Source organism: Amphiprion ocellaris, chromosome 22 (assembly GCF_022539595.1).
Source record: "Amphiprion ocellaris isolate individual 3 ecotype Okinawa chromosome 22, ASM2253959v1, whole genome shotgun sequence".
NCBI classification, from domain to species: Eukaryota; Metazoa; Chordata; class Actinopteri; family Pomacentridae; genus Amphiprion; species Amphiprion ocellaris.
Window position 1 is genome coordinate 16277560 of NC_072787.1, and position 17832 is coordinate 16295391.

The 17832-nt window shown below is 39.9% G+C and overlaps 2 protein-coding genes and 1 non-coding gene across 5 annotated transcripts; all 3 read right to left on the minus strand.

Annotated features, from left to right (window-relative positions):
• Positions 1 to 278: 278 nt before the first annotated feature.
• On the minus strand, positions 279 to 6346 carry LOC111565963 (glycine--tRNA ligase-like). 2 transcript variants are annotated; one of them, XM_055007311.1, is made up of 13 exons: positions 6187 to 6346; positions 5945 to 6090; positions 5700 to 5849; positions 5457 to 5619; positions 4619 to 4783; positions 4417 to 4525; positions 2837 to 2981; positions 2661 to 2746; positions 2464 to 2573; positions 2282 to 2375; positions 902 to 1092; positions 647 to 813; positions 279 to 540 (listed from the first exon to the last, which is right to left on the minus strand). In XM_055007311.1, exons 1-12 carry the CDS (start codon positions 6244 to 6246, stop codon positions 700 to 702), a joined length of 1533 nt encoding a protein of 510 aa, XP_054863286.1. In that variant the 5' UTR covers positions 6247 to 6346; the 3' UTR covers positions 279 to 540; positions 647 to 699. The 2 variants fall into 2 exon arrangements, with proteins under 2 accessions (XP_054863286.1, XP_054863287.1); XM_055007312.1 differs by having other exon boundaries at positions 2837 to 2977; positions 4413 to 4525.
• A 1371-nt stretch (positions 6347 to 7717) lies between these two features.
• gars1 (glycyl-tRNA synthetase 1) lies at positions 7718 to 16039 on the minus strand. Of its 2 annotated transcripts, none has more exons than XM_055007318.1 (17): positions 15758 to 16039; positions 15137 to 15238; positions 14168 to 14270; positions 13919 to 14060; positions 13444 to 13532; positions 12697 to 12773; positions 12462 to 12607; positions 12226 to 12375; positions 11956 to 12118; positions 11659 to 11823; positions 11469 to 11577; positions 11216 to 11360; positions 11041 to 11126; positions 10851 to 10960; positions 9385 to 9478; positions 9102 to 9292; positions 7718 to 8228 (listed from the first exon to the last, which is right to left on the minus strand). In XM_055007318.1, exons 1-17 carry the CDS (start codon positions 16007 to 16009, stop codon positions 8103 to 8105), a joined length of 2250 nt encoding a protein of 749 aa, XP_054863293.1. In that variant the 5' UTR covers positions 16010 to 16039; the 3' UTR covers positions 7718 to 8102. The 2 variants fall into 2 exon arrangements, with proteins under 2 accessions (XP_054863293.1, XP_054863294.1); XM_055007319.1 differs by having other exon boundaries at positions 11216 to 11356; positions 11465 to 11577.
• Positions 13611 to 13746, minus strand: LOC111565977 (small nucleolar RNA SNORA84). Its single transcript, XR_002745956.1, has one exon. It is a non-coding gene; the product is annotated as a small nucleolar RNA SNORA84 (small nucleolar RNA).
• Positions 16040 to 17832: the final 1793 nt, after the last annotated feature.

The following is a 17832-nucleotide window of genomic DNA, read 5'->3' on the forward strand; positions in this document are numbered from 1 at the left end:
AACTCTTTTTACAATTTCCAACTCAAAGCTCTTTTGTGTCCCCTCTCCATGCTATTTTCCATATTCTGGGTTGCCAGATCTGTTTTGGGAAGGTCTAAGCCTCTTGCAATTTTGAGCCCGAGCCAAACCTCCATGCCTCAAATTCTACAACGAACTGTAAGCTGTGAAACAACACGCAGTGCCGACTAGTGACAGATTCACAAAATACAATACAGTGAAGTTCGATGGTGTCATTACAGCTGCTGAAACAACCCTATGACTGTAGGAGACAAGAAGAGTGTCGTACAGTATGTGGTTTATTTGAAAAGGTCAACCAAAGGTTACAGTATAAAAAACGTATGAAACACAAATCTTTACATGGCTGTATGTTTTTCCTGCTGTCACAGTATACATGTCTACTGGGAGCTGTTAGGACAGTTGCTCAGGTGACACTGTTTGGGGCTGTATTAACCCTGCAGCATGTTGTGTTAGTTTGTTTCAGTCTATGTGAATCTTCAGATGCAGCTCTATATTTCATCACTGTATTATGTTTCAACAGACCTGCAGATAAAGATACAATCCCTGGAATTAATAAAAAAGAGCATTGCCAAGTATATAAAACTATTAAATTGATAATGTTTTTAGGAACGTCCAGAATTCAATTTACCGTAAATTCTTTGTTGACATGTGGCCCCTGTATGTAGAGGAGTCCCAGTCTAGTTACTCCTTCCTGCTGGTCTCCTGTCCTTCAAAGATCGGGTATTTTCTCTCCACCTCAGCCCACATCAAGGTGCCGTTAGCCAGATCTCGAACAATCTCAGGCAGCTCAGCGACCTGTGATGCATTTAGCCAAATTAGCACAAAAAATAACAAACAGATGTGACTCTTTCTGCAAATGAAAGAAACAGCGTTTAAGTGTTACCTCGGCCCTGATTTGCCTCATCGAGTCTCGGTCTCTCAGAGTCGCTGTGTGAGGCGTCTTGTTCACTGTGTCGAAGTCGACGGTGATGCCAAACGCCACTCCGATCTCGTCCGATCTCGCGTAACGCCTCCCGATGGATCCGGAAGAGTCGTCCACCTTGTGAGAGACACCGTTTCTGGTCATGGCTTCAGCTGAAAGGAAGAAGATGACAAGAAAATGGTAAATCGATTAAGCAGAAGAATTTCAGAAAGAATCTGATCTGACATTCATACAGACGTGGGGCTAAAATTACCATCTAGCAGTTGTATGTCTCCACCATAACCTGTTAAATTGCAGTGTACATTCACATCTGTCAGACTCATAACATGGAGAATTTGAAGAAGTTTCATTGGTGGGCAGCAAAGATTAGTGTCACTTGAGCTATGGTGTTAAACAATGGTGAAAAAATGTTTTTGCAGAATGATAAAGTGAAGTTGACCTTAGATCTTTTAGATATAAAGCACCATAACTTTATTTTATCCTATCGATAGTCATGTTTGTGTGAAAGTTTGTGATAGTTATCATATAAATTCTCAAATTATGGCCAGAAGCATATTTTGTGAGTTTGCAGTGACCTTTTGACCTTTGGCTCCCAATATTTAATTTGTTCATTCTTGAGTACAGGTGAGCAAATTTGCTGAAATTCTCTCAAGGATTTCAAGAAATAACAAGGTTATTAGAAACAGACAGACCAACACACAAAATATAAACATAATGCCTCCAACCATGGATATCACTGCTGCAGAGGCATAAAAACATCCACATTTTGGGAAATGTGCTAATGTGGCCTTTAATGCTCACTGAAACTGACATAATGTAAGTTTTTTCTGGTTTCTGTAACAACATGACGCTACAGCTATTCCAACCTCTGTTTGCTGAGCTCAGTAGAAATACTAGAAACAAGGAGAAACTGTAGCTCAATGATTCTACCTGTCCCTGCAGCACTCGCTAGTTTTTACATCTGTTTTATTGGCACAAAAGTTTACATGCAGAAATGGTGAACTCTGGTTTTATTGGAGGTTACGCACAAGACATTTTCTTTGCTAAGAACAGTAAGACTCTACATAACATCCCATAAAATGGCAAACTATCACTAGTTTGCCAATATTAAAGAAATGCATAACATTTAAATAATGTACTTTATAGTTGCTGGTTTTAATCCATTTTTGGACAGAATTTAACTCGTTTTCTCATCTTCTAGCATTTATGCTAAGCAAAGCTAAGCCTAGCAGTTTCAGTCAAATCAGTCTACTCATGAATAATATTTCCCAGAATATCAAACTGTTCTAATGTATAATAATGTTGCAATAGTGAATTGAATTTTAACAATATCTCACTTACATAACTGGTGAACAAAAGGCACAAACTCCTGGTTGTGGCTCAAAGGCAGGATGGAACATTTGTATGGAGCCACAGTGGCAGGGAAGCTGAAATACTGGACAAGAAACAAATCAGCTGAAATTCAGACAAAACAAGCGAATGACTCTCACTCAGGTCTGATTCCTGTTCTGAAGCTTTCTCACCGTCCTCTGTTCATCCCCCTGCCGGATGTGGAATGAGTGCTCGAAGATGGAGTACATGATTCTGCCGATGCCAAACGAGGGCTCGATTACATTGGGAACAATCTCCTGCACTGTAGCAGCAGAAAACAGAGACGGTTGTTTTCCCACCAGAACAACACAGTGTTTCACTCACAGCAGGTTTATGTGTCGCCTCTTACCATGCAGGCTTTTCTGGAACCTCCTCACACTGACCATGTCTTTGGTCAGTGTGAAGGTTTTGCCCTCCGTCTCGAAGCTGAACTCTCTATAGAGATAAACATGACATCAGTGAATGAAAATAGACTCACAAATGTACTTTACAGGCCAGTTCCTCGCTGCAGTGGTCATTATTTACCCTTTTTCACTGAGAAGCTTCTCCTGATCACTGATGTAACATTCATCACACACAGCTAGATACTCCAGAGCCAGCTTGGCGTCTTTCTTGTAGGCCATTCCTATGGCTCCTTTGTTGGGCTCAAACTGGACAACATTTACTGTTTTGTGTGAAGAAGTTAAAGTGTAATATTACAACACAACATAGACAATTTATACTATGCACTGATATTGAGATTACATCATTTTGGTCCTTAATATGCAAGACATGCATGTATATTGTTATTTTATAATACAAGAAGAAGTTAAAGGTGTCTTCTCTGGTCATTTTCCTTGAATTTATCATAGTTTTATGGATAATGTTTGCATTGTTTGATTAATTTTTAAATTAAAAACAGTTTATTCCATCTTATGCATAATCGGAGCTGTAAAACTGAAGTTTATTATCACATCCTATGTTTTGAATTTGTACATTTCTCCATCTTGCGCGTAATTTGTGCTGTAAAAATAAAGTCTATGTGCAGGATTTGCACATTTTTGAATGTGGTGACACCTAGTGGCAAACACTACAAAACAACACAGAAACAGCACTACACACAGATGCATAGTCATAGATAGTAGCATGAAAGCATTTTCATTCATTTGGTCCAGCTTAAGCTTGCTAGATACTTAGAAAACACAGAACCATAATGTGTAACAGGAACAGATTCAGTAATAACTGATGTTTGATCAATGGCAAAGTCTTGTAATGGGTCAAATGTTTGACATGACAGAAATTTAGAATGCATGGCATAATTATGCATCTGCCAGCCGGTCAAGTTGTAGTTTATATCCACATTTGTGTCGACTCATATATTATATGTAGCAAAGACTTTGAAGGAATTTAAAAGGTGGGAACCCAAGATTAGTGTTACTAAATCAGTATCTGACCAAATGTAAAATATGGTCACAGTCTCCCCCTTCTGATCCTGTGATATGTAATTAGATAACAGTCAGAAAAGTGTTTTTAGGAGAATAGCTTGATGTCACAGTGAAGTGGACCTTTGACCTTTTGCCTGTAAAATGTCACTACTTCACCACTTTATCCTATACAAAATTTCACCCCCATGTCTAATGGGGGTGAAATTTTGTCACAGTTAGCACATGGATTCTTGAGTTATATAGAAATTGTGTTCTTTGAGGTCAAACTGACTATTGACGACCAAAATATAATCAGTTAATCGCATCCAATCCAATTGAATATTTGTGTCAAATTCTCTCATGAATAATGTTTACATTCCAGACATGAAGGAACATTCTTTACTGGAACGCTACTGATACAGTCGACGTAAAGCTCTGTTTTTGTACCGTAAAAGAAACGGCAGCCAAAATGGAGTCCAAAATGCGTCAGACCTAGACTGAGAGAATGCCATCAGCCAGAAGGGCCAACAGAGAGTTCTTGCTTTTGTCAACGAACAGTGTGTTCACAAGAATGGGACAGACAGAAAAGCCTGAAAACATAATGCTTCCAGCCACAGCTCTCGCCGGCATGGAGGCATAAAAACTCAGTATAACACAAGGCGATCACAGTGGCTGTTGTTGAACCAGGACAATAGAAGGATATGGGTTCTTTCAGCGGCTTTTCTGCCACTAGAGGGACTTTAGTGGCTCTGGAGTGACATGAAAGGTCGTAACAGGAGCGATCGGCGCAGCCCACGGTCTCAATCCATCCCTGAAGCACAAAAACGACATCAAAGCAGACACATGTGGCTCCATTGTTTCCAGCTGTCATATAAGCTTGTGAGGGAGAATGAAAGAGATTTACATAGGAGGTTTTGGACTCGGCATCCCAGCAGTCGCAGGCGTAATGAGCCATCTCGTTGTCCATGTGCTGACGGAAACGCACTTTATCTTTGGAGAGCCCCACTTTAATCAGATACAGGTAGATTCTTCCAATGAAGTAGCCCAGAACGGAGTTGTTGATCACTCCCTGCAGCAGGCAGACACAGAAGATTTAAACAACGATATAAGGCCATTAATACTCAATAAATCAATGAATCTGACTAATATTTAAGGCCATTTTAGTTGTCACATTCATCAATGTATTATTAGCACTTTATTGGGTTTAATATATAAAGTATTTGCATGTCATGTTGAGTCTGGATAGTAGAGGGATTTTTTTTCGAGAAAAAAAAGATTATTTGAGGATTTACTGGCATCTAGTGGTGAGGTTGTAGATTGCAGCCAACTAAATACCCCTTTAATGCTTTACACCTCCCTTTCCAGCTGTGTAGGAGAATTACAGTGGCTGACTTCAATGTAAAAATGTAAAAGGCCCGACAGTCAACTGTAGAAACATGGCGGCACAGCATTGCAGATTTTGTTTGCAGACTGTTTGCACTACCTTTAAGACTTTCATCTTGCACCTTCTTGTTTGCACTGAAAAGGAGAAGCTCTCCAATCTCATTGTACACTGTATAATGACAGTAAAGCACATTCTATTCTATTCTATTCTATTCTATGAAACTTTTAATTATGTCTGTCCTTCCATTAATGCTTTATAATGTTCAGTGGAAACTGTGACAACTGTGACAGTGACCATCATATTATCAGACCAAGTACATTTTCAGCACCATAAACCAAGCCAGTAAAATCCTCCCTACCTGCTCCACAGCGTCTCCCAGCCTCATGATTTGTGCGGACTGTCCACTGGTCTGAGCCTTAGAGGAGAACAGCGTGATCTCCAGGTCGGCCACATTGGAGAACTTAGGGTGGACTTTTTCATTTGGATCCACAAAATGCTCGATCTCAGCCATGGTGAACTCCCTGCAAGCAGAAGAAATCCCACTCAGCTCTCAGCGTCATGCAGAGATAAGTGATTTTAAACAGCTAGAGTTTGTGATTACCTAACACGAATGAGTCCAGAGCGAGGAGAGATTTCGTTCCTGAAGGAGTTTCCGATCTGAGCGGCACCGAAGGGAAGTTTTCCCTGGTTGAACTCCAACAGACGCTTAAAGTTGAGGAACATCCCCTGAGCTGTTTCAGGTCTCAAATAGCTGCAGTTTAAAAAAAAATAAACACAATTTTAATAAAGCAAATGTTTCAGCATATAAAACACTTAAGGGTGATGCTGTGATTTGGTAGTTGGTACCCAGGCATGTTCCCTCCTGGACCGATGGACGTCTGAAACATCAAGTTGAAGGAGGTGGGAGGTGTGAGGTCATTTCCTGTGGAGGGAGACTTGACGTTGTATTTCACAAACAGATCAGCCAGCTCCTGCTGAGTGTAGTTATCCATCTGAAACAGAGGGAACACCGGGGCATCAGACTATTGTTTCCTGACCAACAGATGTCAGTGTTTCTATTCTTCTGTGAGTGTTTTTGAAGCACACACCTGAGTGATGACATCCTCCATCTCAGTCACCTTCTCCGCTGAGCATTTCTCATCAGACATCAGCTTTTTCAAGTGAGCTGTGAGGAAATCATACAGCAATTTAGCAGCTGTTACACTGTTTTCATGTGATCACTCTAGTCTGATGCATTACACGCTCATCTATGATCAGCCTGGTTTTGAAAAAATCTCATGGTCTAGAAAACATCAAATAAGACAGAACTTCATTAATCCCAAAAAAATTCTTGTACCATGTATTTCTCAGAAAACAATAACAGTTATATAAGAATAAATGCAGTGCCTAATATAAAAGAAATAAAATACAAGTATTATACATTACAAAAAAATGTAATGAAACTGAGTGAGATGAAAATAAGACTAGCTTAGAAAAATAAGAAGTAACACTGGAAATGATGCAGAAGTAGGAAAACAATATTGCACCTAACACTGAAAGGCTGCGCATGAAAATGAAATATTGCATTGAAGAGTAGCTTCTTCAGCATCATCCTCTTTGACAAACACTGCTGGTAAAACAGCATTTGATAGAATTCATGTCAAATACATCAGGAAAGGTTTAACAAACGAATGTCTGTGTTTGCAAAAAAAAAGGTAAATTATAGGAAGTTTTGTCTTTATGCTGAGTCCATTTTCACTGTGGCTATTTTTTTTCACAGACTTTCTATGCATGTATTTTGTTGCACCTTTTAGACAGTCCCTACTCTACATGTGCTTTTTTACGTGCATTTTCGGCACAAAATCAAATTTTTTTCAAGACTTTTGTCCAGTTTAAGAAATATAAAGCTGCCTAGGCCACAAGATACATGAAACACGACAGTGAATCAAAAGAACACTATAAAATACTTCAGTTAAAAAAACATATTTTTATATATATGGTTTTGGTTTTTTATATATATATATATATATATATATATATATATATATATATATATATATATATATATATATATATATATATATATATATATATATATATATATATATATATATATATATAAATATAAAAACAAAACCATATATAAATATGTTTTTTTAATTAATTTTCATTAAATTAGCGCTTCTATATTTGATTCTTTTTCCTCATCATGATTGAACTTCAAATTTCTTTTGCGACATGTTTTGACTTTTTAACTTGGGCTAATGAGTCCACCGAAGGGCCACAGAACAATAGGGGTTTTTCTATGCATAGAGGAATTTTTGGCACTCCCCTTAAGCAAGTTTTTGCCAAAGCGCCAAGTACTGCAATGCTAAGAAAAACATAGATGTTTAAACAAGCTTTGCTAATCCTTAATGTTTCTTTTACTCAAACATAAGGCTGTTTTGATGATAAAATTGTCAGAAATAACAGGAAATGCACAGATCGCTATCAAATAAGGTAACAGACTTTACTGTCTTTATTGTCCAAAGACCAGTCATGCTTAATGTTGTGTGTAGTCAATCCCCAAAAACCAATTTAGACCCAGGAAACACTCCACTGATGGTTGTCTGTTAGTAAGGTTTGAAGAAAATACTCCAGTTGTCTGCCGTTGTCCAGTAAGTGCTGGCTGTTTTTATTGAAACTGTTAAATATCTCAATCCAATCTGCCTGAAACGTGGAATGGTGCAAGTGTCCTTCCACTGACAACAACCTGATTACATTTTCTCCCTTTTAAAACATACTGACATGTTCATACATGGATGAAATGTTGCTCATCGATGAAACAACAGTCCTGTGCAAGCTTTTCCACAACTGTTAGATATGATAAATACATGACATTTTAGTGATTGCAGTGGTGTGAGAACGCAAGGAGGGCTCAGTGCACCACTTTAGCTTATCACAATACAGTTGCAGTATTCTTCCTGGTGGTGCATATGCAACGAGTCTGTGGATTTTTATGGAGTGACTTGCAGACGAGTGAGCTTTACTCTTCAGCCGTGTCCCTCTTGCTGGTCTCCTGTCCTTCAAAGATGGGGTACTTGCTCTCCACTTCTGCCCAGGTCAAGGCGCCGTTGGCCAAATCCCGAACAATCACAGGCAGCTCGCTGACCTGAGGGGAGGGAAGAGGGTTTATTTAATGCTGTTAAATGCTTTGTGGATCTGTAAAGTGAAATATTGCTGGTAGTAGCGTTAAGTTCATCAGCAAGGTTTGACAGGATACAAGTCACAACCGCAAAACGAATGATTTAACATTGACATAATCCATGAATTATGATTTACTGTAAAGACATAGGACATATAATAATGTGCCTCATTTGGAGCAATGTGTAAATGTGATGTTTGAGTTAATTAAAGGTTATAGGACAGTGGTTTATAATGACGATGTGTGGTATAAACAGCACACCAGCAGCTTTTTGTGGCCCACATTTTGGCATCACTCAGACCCAAATATACAATCACTGTAGTTACAAGGTCAAAACAGAAGAAAATGGACTAGAAGCCTAATAAGACACATATGGTTGGGTTTTTTGTTCCCACAGTTCAAGTGAAACTAGAGCTGTTGTGCAGCTTGTGCAGGAAGCTGCATCGATTAAAATAGAGGAGTATCTGTCCCATGAAATATTTGAAATATCCTCTATTGACATAATGTCAGACTCTGTCTCATTCAAGGCAATATTCTCTCACCCTTTTCACTCCACGAATTATTTGTCCTCTGTGGCTATATACAGATTCAAAGTGTACACCAGCTATATTTACTGGATTGTATTATACAGTTTGATTTGAAGAAGGTGTACAATTTACACAGCACCAAGTCACTTGTTTGGTTATATGGAAGCTCAGTTTTTCTACTTATAGATGGCAAATTATCCAAGATTGTACGGTTTAAGTCCCTGACTGATTTGAGGGAAAAACTCTGATTCAGAAGGAATCAGGTGAACCTGATACAGAGAAACAAAGAACATAAATAGAGCCGGTGCTGTACCTCGGCCCTGATTTGCCTCATCGAGTCTCGGTCTCTCAGAGTCGCTGTGTGAGGCGTCTTGTTCACTGTGTCGAAGTCGATGGTGATGCCAAACGCCACTCCGATCTCATCCGTCCTGGCGTAGCGCCTCCCGATGGATCCTGAAGAGTCGTCCACCTTGTGAGACACACCGTTTTTGGTCATCGCCTCGGCTAAGACGGAGATAGAAAAAAAACAATAAGTCACAGAAAAGACATTTCTCCTCCAAGACAGAAATGGGACGTATCATTATGTAGAGGCTTACATAATTCCCTCACGAAGGGCATGAATTCTTGGTTTTGGCTCAGAGGCAGTACGGAACATTTGTATGGAGCTACAGTAGCAGGGAAGCTAAAGTACTGGAAGAAAAAGAAAACAGAAACTATTAGAGGCAGACAGTAAACATAAACATGCAAAATGCTACAACAGTGCATAGAAGGGGTGAGTGACACAAAACTTTCAAGGACTCTGATTGAATAATCAGACCGTTCTAATTAGGTCACTACTTCTCGGCTTTTAGAAACTGTGACGCGAGTCATTCAGGAACTCAAATCACATATAATCCTCTAAAATTCTAACGCCTGAGCTCACTGTTTCTCTAAGCTGAGCCCACCAGGGATAAAATATTAAATGCTTCAAGCCGACGTTCCTAAAGAGCTCAGCTTTATCAGGTGCTTTATTTGCGTGAACAATCAATAAAATCAGAAGCAGTGTTAAGTGGCACAGTAATTATTAGCAGCTCTTTAAGCAGCTGCAAGAATATAACATAATGAGAAGGATTACATTAGTCCTTATTGTTTAACTTGTTTGAATGAAAAAAACATAAGTCTACAGTTTGGCTTTGGATTACTCATAAAATTTCACTGAGTTAGACTACAGTGTTAAATGCACACAAACAAACCAACAGAGATTATGAATTATGAATGCAGGAGCCAGAAATGTCACTTTCCGTTTATATGACTGTCGTTCACTGAATTCATATTGACTCTTCAACCAGTCGACTGGTAGCGACTATTACCTCTTGATTAACACAATGGGCCAGAGTGCACTGACTTCACTCTACCTGCTAGCTTTATCAGATTAAATGAGTAATAAATAAACATAAAAAGCTTGTATTTGCAGTACAATTTTAACCACTCGTTATACTGAAAAAAAAACAAGAAATTCAGAGTAGGCTAGCACACACCTGCCCATATTTGATTTCTGAAAATAGAACTACGATAACTCATTATCACAGTTTAAGATCTATTGAGGAACATAATGCAGACAAGTTACTATTTTTAGATGACTTGTCACGTAGGTTGTTGAGCTGTGATGTGCAAATAACCATTGACTAAGTTTGCGCTCAACTTTTTGGCTATTTGTTTAAACAAAATGCCACCACACTGACAATTTCCTGGAGTCTGTGTCAGTTAGTTTGGATCCAGCTGCAAGTAAAAGCTCAGTAAATGTCAAATAAATTAGACGTATGAATTTTAATTAGGTTGAGTGACTTCAAAGTAGCAAAAACACTGGGATGTTCACAGGTACTCTATTCCTCTTGCTACCGAATATAATGGGAATAACCCTGGAATGTTATTGATGTAGAGCTTTTCTCTTAATGAAATTAACAATAGTAATTGTCTGAAGAATGAGAATTCAGCTGAATGAGAGCATATCAACCAGCTAATCTAGACACTAAAGCCCTCCTAGATGTTGCATCACCCACCCCTGAACAGCACTGGAACTTACCGTTCTTTGTTCGTCACCTTCTCTGACATGGAATGTGTGCTCAAAGATCGAGTACATGATTCTACCAATGCCAAAGGAGGGCTCGATTACATTGGGAACAACTTCCTCCACTGTAGACAAAAAGACAACATTTTAGAAAAGCTTCCACTGCAGCTCCAATCTTCCTCAAGCCTCTCATGAGTAAACCCACCATGTAGAGTCTTCTGGAATCGCTTCACACTGACCATGTCCTTTGTGAGCTTAAACGTCTTGCCTTCTGTCTCAATGGTGAACTCTCTAGTAGAGTAAAAATAAAATATTAACCGTTTTGGACCACAGCTAACCAATATTGACTCTTATGAGTGTGATTAACAACAAGAACTCACCCAGTCTCATTAAGAAGCTGCTCCTGCTCTGTGATGAAACATTCGTCACACACAGAAAGATACTCCATGGCTATCTTAGCATCCTTCTTATACGCCTTTCCAATGGCTCCTTTGTTTGGCTCAAACTGGACGACATTTACAGTTTTGTGTGGAGAAGTTAAGGAGAAACACTGATGACTAACATCAAGATGTATAAAGTTCCTCTGTGTTTGAGAATTGTCTTTGTTTCAAGTGCTGCTGCAGTCGAAGGATATGGGTTCTTTAAGAGGCTTCTCAGCAACCAGAGGGACCTTGGTGGCTCGTGCGTGGCATTTCAAATCATAACAGGACCGGTCAGCACAGCCCACAATCTCGATCCAGCCCTGCAGGGGACAAACATTACTTTGAGCAACAGTAAGAGGGCTATTTGAGAAGCTGGGAGGAAACAGCGCCTTGGTACATACATATGAGGTTTTGGTTTCAGCGTCCCAGCAATCACAGGCGTAGTGAGCCATCTCGTTGTCCATGTGCTGTCGGAAACGCAGCTTGTCTTTGGCAATACCGACTTTAGTAAGGTAGAGGTAGATCCTCCCGATGAAATATCCCAGGACGGAGTTGTTGATCACTCCCTAAATGAGACATTTGTCATTGATATAGGCTCTCTCAGGTTATGTGGATTTGTTTCTATACAATAAATACTGAAATAATATTCAAGTATTTGGTTCTTCATCCAGTCCTACTTCAGTATCAGAGATGTTTACCTGCTCCACAGCGTCTCCCAGCCTCATGATGTGTGCAGACTGGCCGCTGGTCTGGGCCTTGGAGGAGTATAACATGATTTCCAGGTCAGCTACATTGGGGAATTTCGGGTGGACCTTGTCATTTGGGTCCACAAAGTGCTCAATCTCTCCCATGGTGAACTCTCTGTGCAAAAACATAGAGCAGTTATATTCCCGCTTCACCTCAAAAATCAAACCTTTTTTAGTAGAGACAAAACAGATCGAATGTAAGAGCGCTAGAGGATCTCTCACCTAACACGAATGAGTCCAGAGCGAGGAGAGATTTCGTTCCTGAAGGAGTTTCCTATCTGAGCAGCAGCAAAGGGCAGTTTTCCCTGGTTGAACTCCAACAGACGCTTGAAGTTGAGGAAGATTCCCTGAGCTGTTTCAGGCCTCAGATAGCTGCAAATTTACATTCATTAAGTCAAACGATGACAAGTGTGACAACATCAAGGAACATTTCTCCACAGCACTGCATTTCATCTTACCCTGGCATATTTCCCCCTGGTCCTATGGACGTCTGAAACATCAGGTTGAAGGAGATGGGAGCTGTGAGCTCATTCCCTGTAGTGGGTGACTTAACACTGTATTTCACAAAGAGATCGGTCAGCTCTTGTTGGGTGAAGTTGTCCATCTGAAAACAAGTAGAGTGATAGATAGCCTTGTCAGAAACAGCTTTTTTCTGCCCCTCAAAAGAGCATTTGATCTCAGTGACACACTGACCTGAGTGATGACATCCTCCATCTCAGCCTTCTTCTCTGCAGTGCACTTCTTATCAGACATCAGCTTCTGGAGATGGGCTGTAGGACACAGAAAAACTTGAAAGCAATGTCTTCACAAACAGATTTGATAATGATTGAACCACCATGCAAGTCAGACAGAAGAAACTGTAGCTAGCAAGTGAAAATGAGGCAAAACCAAATTAGTTAAATGAAACACGCTTTTTATTTAGACTTGGTATGTCTTGCCAAAACATCACTTGATGCATCTCAGTTACTATTTAACACAACTTGACATCTTACATAATATTTTCACATTTCATTATAGAATTTTTTAACATTTGGGGACATTAGCCTCCAAGTCTTTCAGGAACTAACATGTTGTCTCTGCATGGCTATAAGCTTTTGGCAGACTTCCAGCCTCTGTGATCTCCGCAGCTGTATTGCTATGAAAGCCCTGTGTGATTTGTGCTGGTCGAGCCACTTCTATTCTCCCTCAGGCACAACAGTGATACTCAGAGACTAGTCAACCAGCAGCAGCAGCCATTGACAGCACAAGTTTGGACTGTATCCATCCCTGCCTGTCTGGAGAATCCCATGAATAACACAGCTCTAAGAACGTTCAAAGACCTCTGCTGCAGGACTTTTTAGGATGACTAATCTTTAATTTAAACAGAAGCAGACTCTCAAAATGTACTCAAAGACAAACAGGCATTGGCTAAAAGAAAAAAAAGGGAAAGAAAGGGCTTACCTTTGAGGAGGTGGTCGGCCCTGAAGCATTCGCCATTCTTGACATCTTTCACCATGTAGTCAGCAAATTTGTCCACATGTCCTGAAGTCCTGGTGAAATAATAATGCAACAAATAAATAATCCAAGTCTCACACTCACACAGGGAAAACAGTGCTAATTCTTTTCAACAGTGTATCTGCAACCGGGCTATGGAAGGCTGCTATAGTGGCAGCTTCCATGCATAAAATCGCAGAAATCAATATGTGCCTGTTTAAACAAACCTACAGTTCAGCACTTTGGAGCCGACTCTAGGAACCACCAGGCATATTTTTCAGCAGTTACATTTGTCACAATTAAATATACATGAACAACAACCAGGAACTGTTTGAACACTGGTAAAAAATGAAATTGAAGGTTTATACCTCACTTCTTATGGTTACAAAAACACATATATATAACAAGTGACATGTCAGAAAAAGCGTCAGAGTGCACCTACTTGAGGACGGGCTCGGGGGTCAGCATGGTGCAGTCGATCTCCAGGATCTGCTCCTCCTGGATGAAGTGCTGCCTCCAGGCCTGCAGGATGTTGTTCTTCAGGGCACAGCCCACAGGGCCGAAGTCATACAGGCCGCTCACACCTGAGGAGCATTACTGCATGGTAACAGAATGCTTAAAGACTATGCTGTGTGTTGGTTTAGACACCAACCAAGGCTTTCATTTCCACTATTAGCTATCCGAGTCTTACCTCCATAGATGGCAAAGGCCTGGTCATAGAAGAATCGCCTCTTCAGGGTGTCCTCCATCTTGGTTCTGTCAACGATGTCATCTTTGGGTTGCAGTGCCAGTTCCTGCAAGTCCACAAGGCGCAAGCTTAAAATAAGAGCTGACTTCTACAATCAAGATTGGTTTTGGAATATCTCACAATTAAAGCTGGTTATTAACCTTTGGGAACACCTTTAGCCTCTAAGGTGCGCTTCCTAGCTTTCACAGCAACATATAGTTTTCATTCAGCTAAAGGAGTCGGCTCAGGTGTCATTATGCAACCTATGTTTGGAACTTGTGACACGATACGAGTTGGTCTTGTACGGGAGAGAAACTAACTCATATCTCTGAGGATGTAAAGTTCGTAATATAAGTGAGCTTTAATTATACAGTTGCATACAATTGTGGACTACTTATCATATTTGAAAAGTAGGACTCTGTAATGTCCAAAGTAAGCATATCCCCTTATCAAAATCTCCATGAGGTCAAACACCTGCATTAGTTCTCAGCATAGGGCTGAATGAATTGGAGAACATTTGATTTGTAGCATATCTGTCTTATAATTCACTTCAATATTCACTGCCTTACAAGGAGAAAGGCTTGAATCTGCAAAATTATTAACACGTCCACTTATCCTCTGGGTCAGACATGCTGCATAACATCTATTCTAAATTGCAATTTGTGCAATTAACTAATTGCATTGTATCCAGGTGTGATTTGCAGTCGAATAATTGTTCAACCCTAAGCGCACTAACAGCAGGTACATATCTGCAGCATAGCTTGACTATTGGAGGGAGAGATGACAGGTGTGATGAATGAGCACAGCTACTGATCATGTTTCATGTGTTTTGTTGTTTCCACATAAAGCTTGACTGAGAATTTGCAAGCATGTTGACTCACTGAGCAGAGCGCATCCACACTGATCCAGTTAAACTACATATTAATGACTGACCTTGGCCTCCAGAGTTCTCTTCCTTGCTTTCAGTTCCACCACAGCTTTAGTAACATCCACATCTGGAGCTCCTTCCTGTTTCATCTGGCGCACCAGGTCCCCCTGAAACAGAGAGCTGGTTTGAGATTTCCACACAAAACTTCAGTAAAATATGAGAAATCCAGTCCAGTCCAGTTTTAGTTCTGAAGCCTCTCGGATCACCGGGACATGAGTGACTGAAATTTACAGCCATTCTCCACAGAGAACCATTGCAAAATCAATTCAACTCAAGTCTTGGCGCGTTTACAAAGCAACCGCCTGATTGTTGGATATTTTTCGGGGTAGCAGCAGAAACTTGGCCTCCTCTCTTAACCCCACCCTGCTCCCAAATGTCTGCAGCAGAAGCAGCAGCTCACTGAAACGTGGCAAAGGGCGCAGACATGACTGTCAGCTAACGTTAGCAGCTAGCTAGCAAGCAATGGCTGTCCTCATTCATTGACAGTAGCCGGTGAGATTAGCCGGTTAGCCTGCCGAGCTACCGGGCTGGGTGTAACCGAGTTTGAGGCACTAAACAGACATATAACCGCAATGTTAACTCCCTTAATCTATATCAGTGAAGACAAAGCGATAAGTGGGTGCTACCTGTTCTTTGACTGCAAGCCGCAAAGGGGCGAGAATCTCTTCAATGTTGCCGTCCATGGTTTGTCCTTCCGCCTGCTGCAGCCACAAGCTTTTCTTCTTCTTCTTACACAAGCAGACCGATGTGGAAAACGGCCTGTTTCTGGGCGGGTAGCGGAGCGACTGCCGAACAAACCGGACCGTGGACACCGGACAGAGGGAGGGAATCTCAGCGCTGGTCCTCAGCAGTGCTGATGCTGCGCTACGAAGAAGCATGGACCGCCGTAATGCGAGGAGAGAAGAATGATGAAATCTCTGGAAATAAGTAAACGCAGCCTTCGCTCAGGGGGACGCACTTTCATCACAGCACACACGGGCTTCGCGGCCTATCGGCAGATTCGTCACATGAAATGAAATGAAATGAAATGAAATGAAATGAAATGAAATGAAATGAAATGAAATTGATATGTTGATTAAAAAAAGATGTTACCTGGAAAACAAAAGAAAATGTAAAAAATATGCTAAACCATGAGATACAAAATGTTTCAGATGATCTCAAGAAAAAGACTTCTTTACTTAAATTTCTTTCCCGATTCTGGCTAACTATATAAAATCAAAAGTGTTTATTGGAGATGAAATTTCATTTATGCCAGCTTGAAGACTACCTTAAGTCCTGACAGGTATTTGCATTTAGTCAAGTCACTGTAATTTATACAGCACATTTAAAGCAACCAAGCCTGTGAGCCAGAGTGCTGTCAAGTACAAAATATAAAACTGACATTACAGATTAACTTAACAAGTTGCATTAGTGAGGCTGACATCGTTTTATTGGTGTGAAATTGCCTGAGTATTATAAAGATTAAGAATTAAAACTCAACAAAATTATTCATAGGATAACTTTACCTCAAAATAATAGAGATTGAAACTAAATTTCGTCAGTATTGTTAGTTATAAGATAAGATAGAACTTCATAAATCCCAAAGGACATTTTTTCTGATATAACTCGGTACAACAACGGTAATGATAATGATAATAATCACATGAAAATAAACAGTGCCAAAGGATATTGACCTATTAGTATTTATATAATTTTGTTTATTCAGTTTTATCTCTGAAAATAATTACATTTTTCTACAAGGCAGATAAGAATAATTGCTATGAATCCTTTTCCATTTATTTGGTCTGTGGCTATGTCAGTACTCATCAAGATTGTTGCTCAGTGTTTTGTCCTCTGGCACTTGTCAGTCTGTCATTATAAATAAGAAATTGTTCTTAATGCCTTGCCTAGAAAAATAAAGGCTAAATGGGGGGAAAAGGAGAAAATGTTGAGATGGTAAACCCTGCTTGTATTTCCGAATTTATCAAAGTCTCTTTCCAATCATTGATTAAATCCATTAAAAAAAAAAAATCATATTTATGTTTTTCCCCTATGAAAATAACCCTGTCCTGCTTTAAAATGGCTTAGGTGTGTCTCTACACTGTTGCTTCTGCTAGAATTATCAGATCTATGAAGTCCTGCCTCTCTCTCCACCCACCCTGCTCCATGCACTGCAGTCTGAGCACACCAGTTCATCTACAACTCTGATCAAAAATTTTACAACTACTGTACACTGCACAATGGTAAGTTGGAATATTAGAGTATTTCAACCATACATGTTTGAACTAAAAAAAACGTCCAGAAGCAGGATAGCAATACAGAAAACCCAACCCTGTAATTTGGCAGGATTAGTTTCTTAGGTTAGTTTTCTTAGGTTTGTTACATACAAATTTGACCCTTTATTTTGCTCATGATGTGTCTTCTAGCATATAAAAATGATCACATAGACTAACAGGGTAAGAAATAGAAAGACTTTCACCAGACATTGGTGTTTAAGAGCAATTTTATTTCTATGGCCCTTATTAAGGCCACCTAATTAAGGCCAAAACTCAAGTTGTTCGTAGTGCTAAAGTGTTCGTTGGAGTTTTGATGGTTTAAGACTGATTTTCTTTTTCCATGTATCTTTAAACAGTCCAAAACTGTTCAGAAATGGTCCCACCTTTGCATTTCAGTATTTTAAATAGTACGTTTCTAATCAACTGTCAGCTTTGTGTCATTCTAT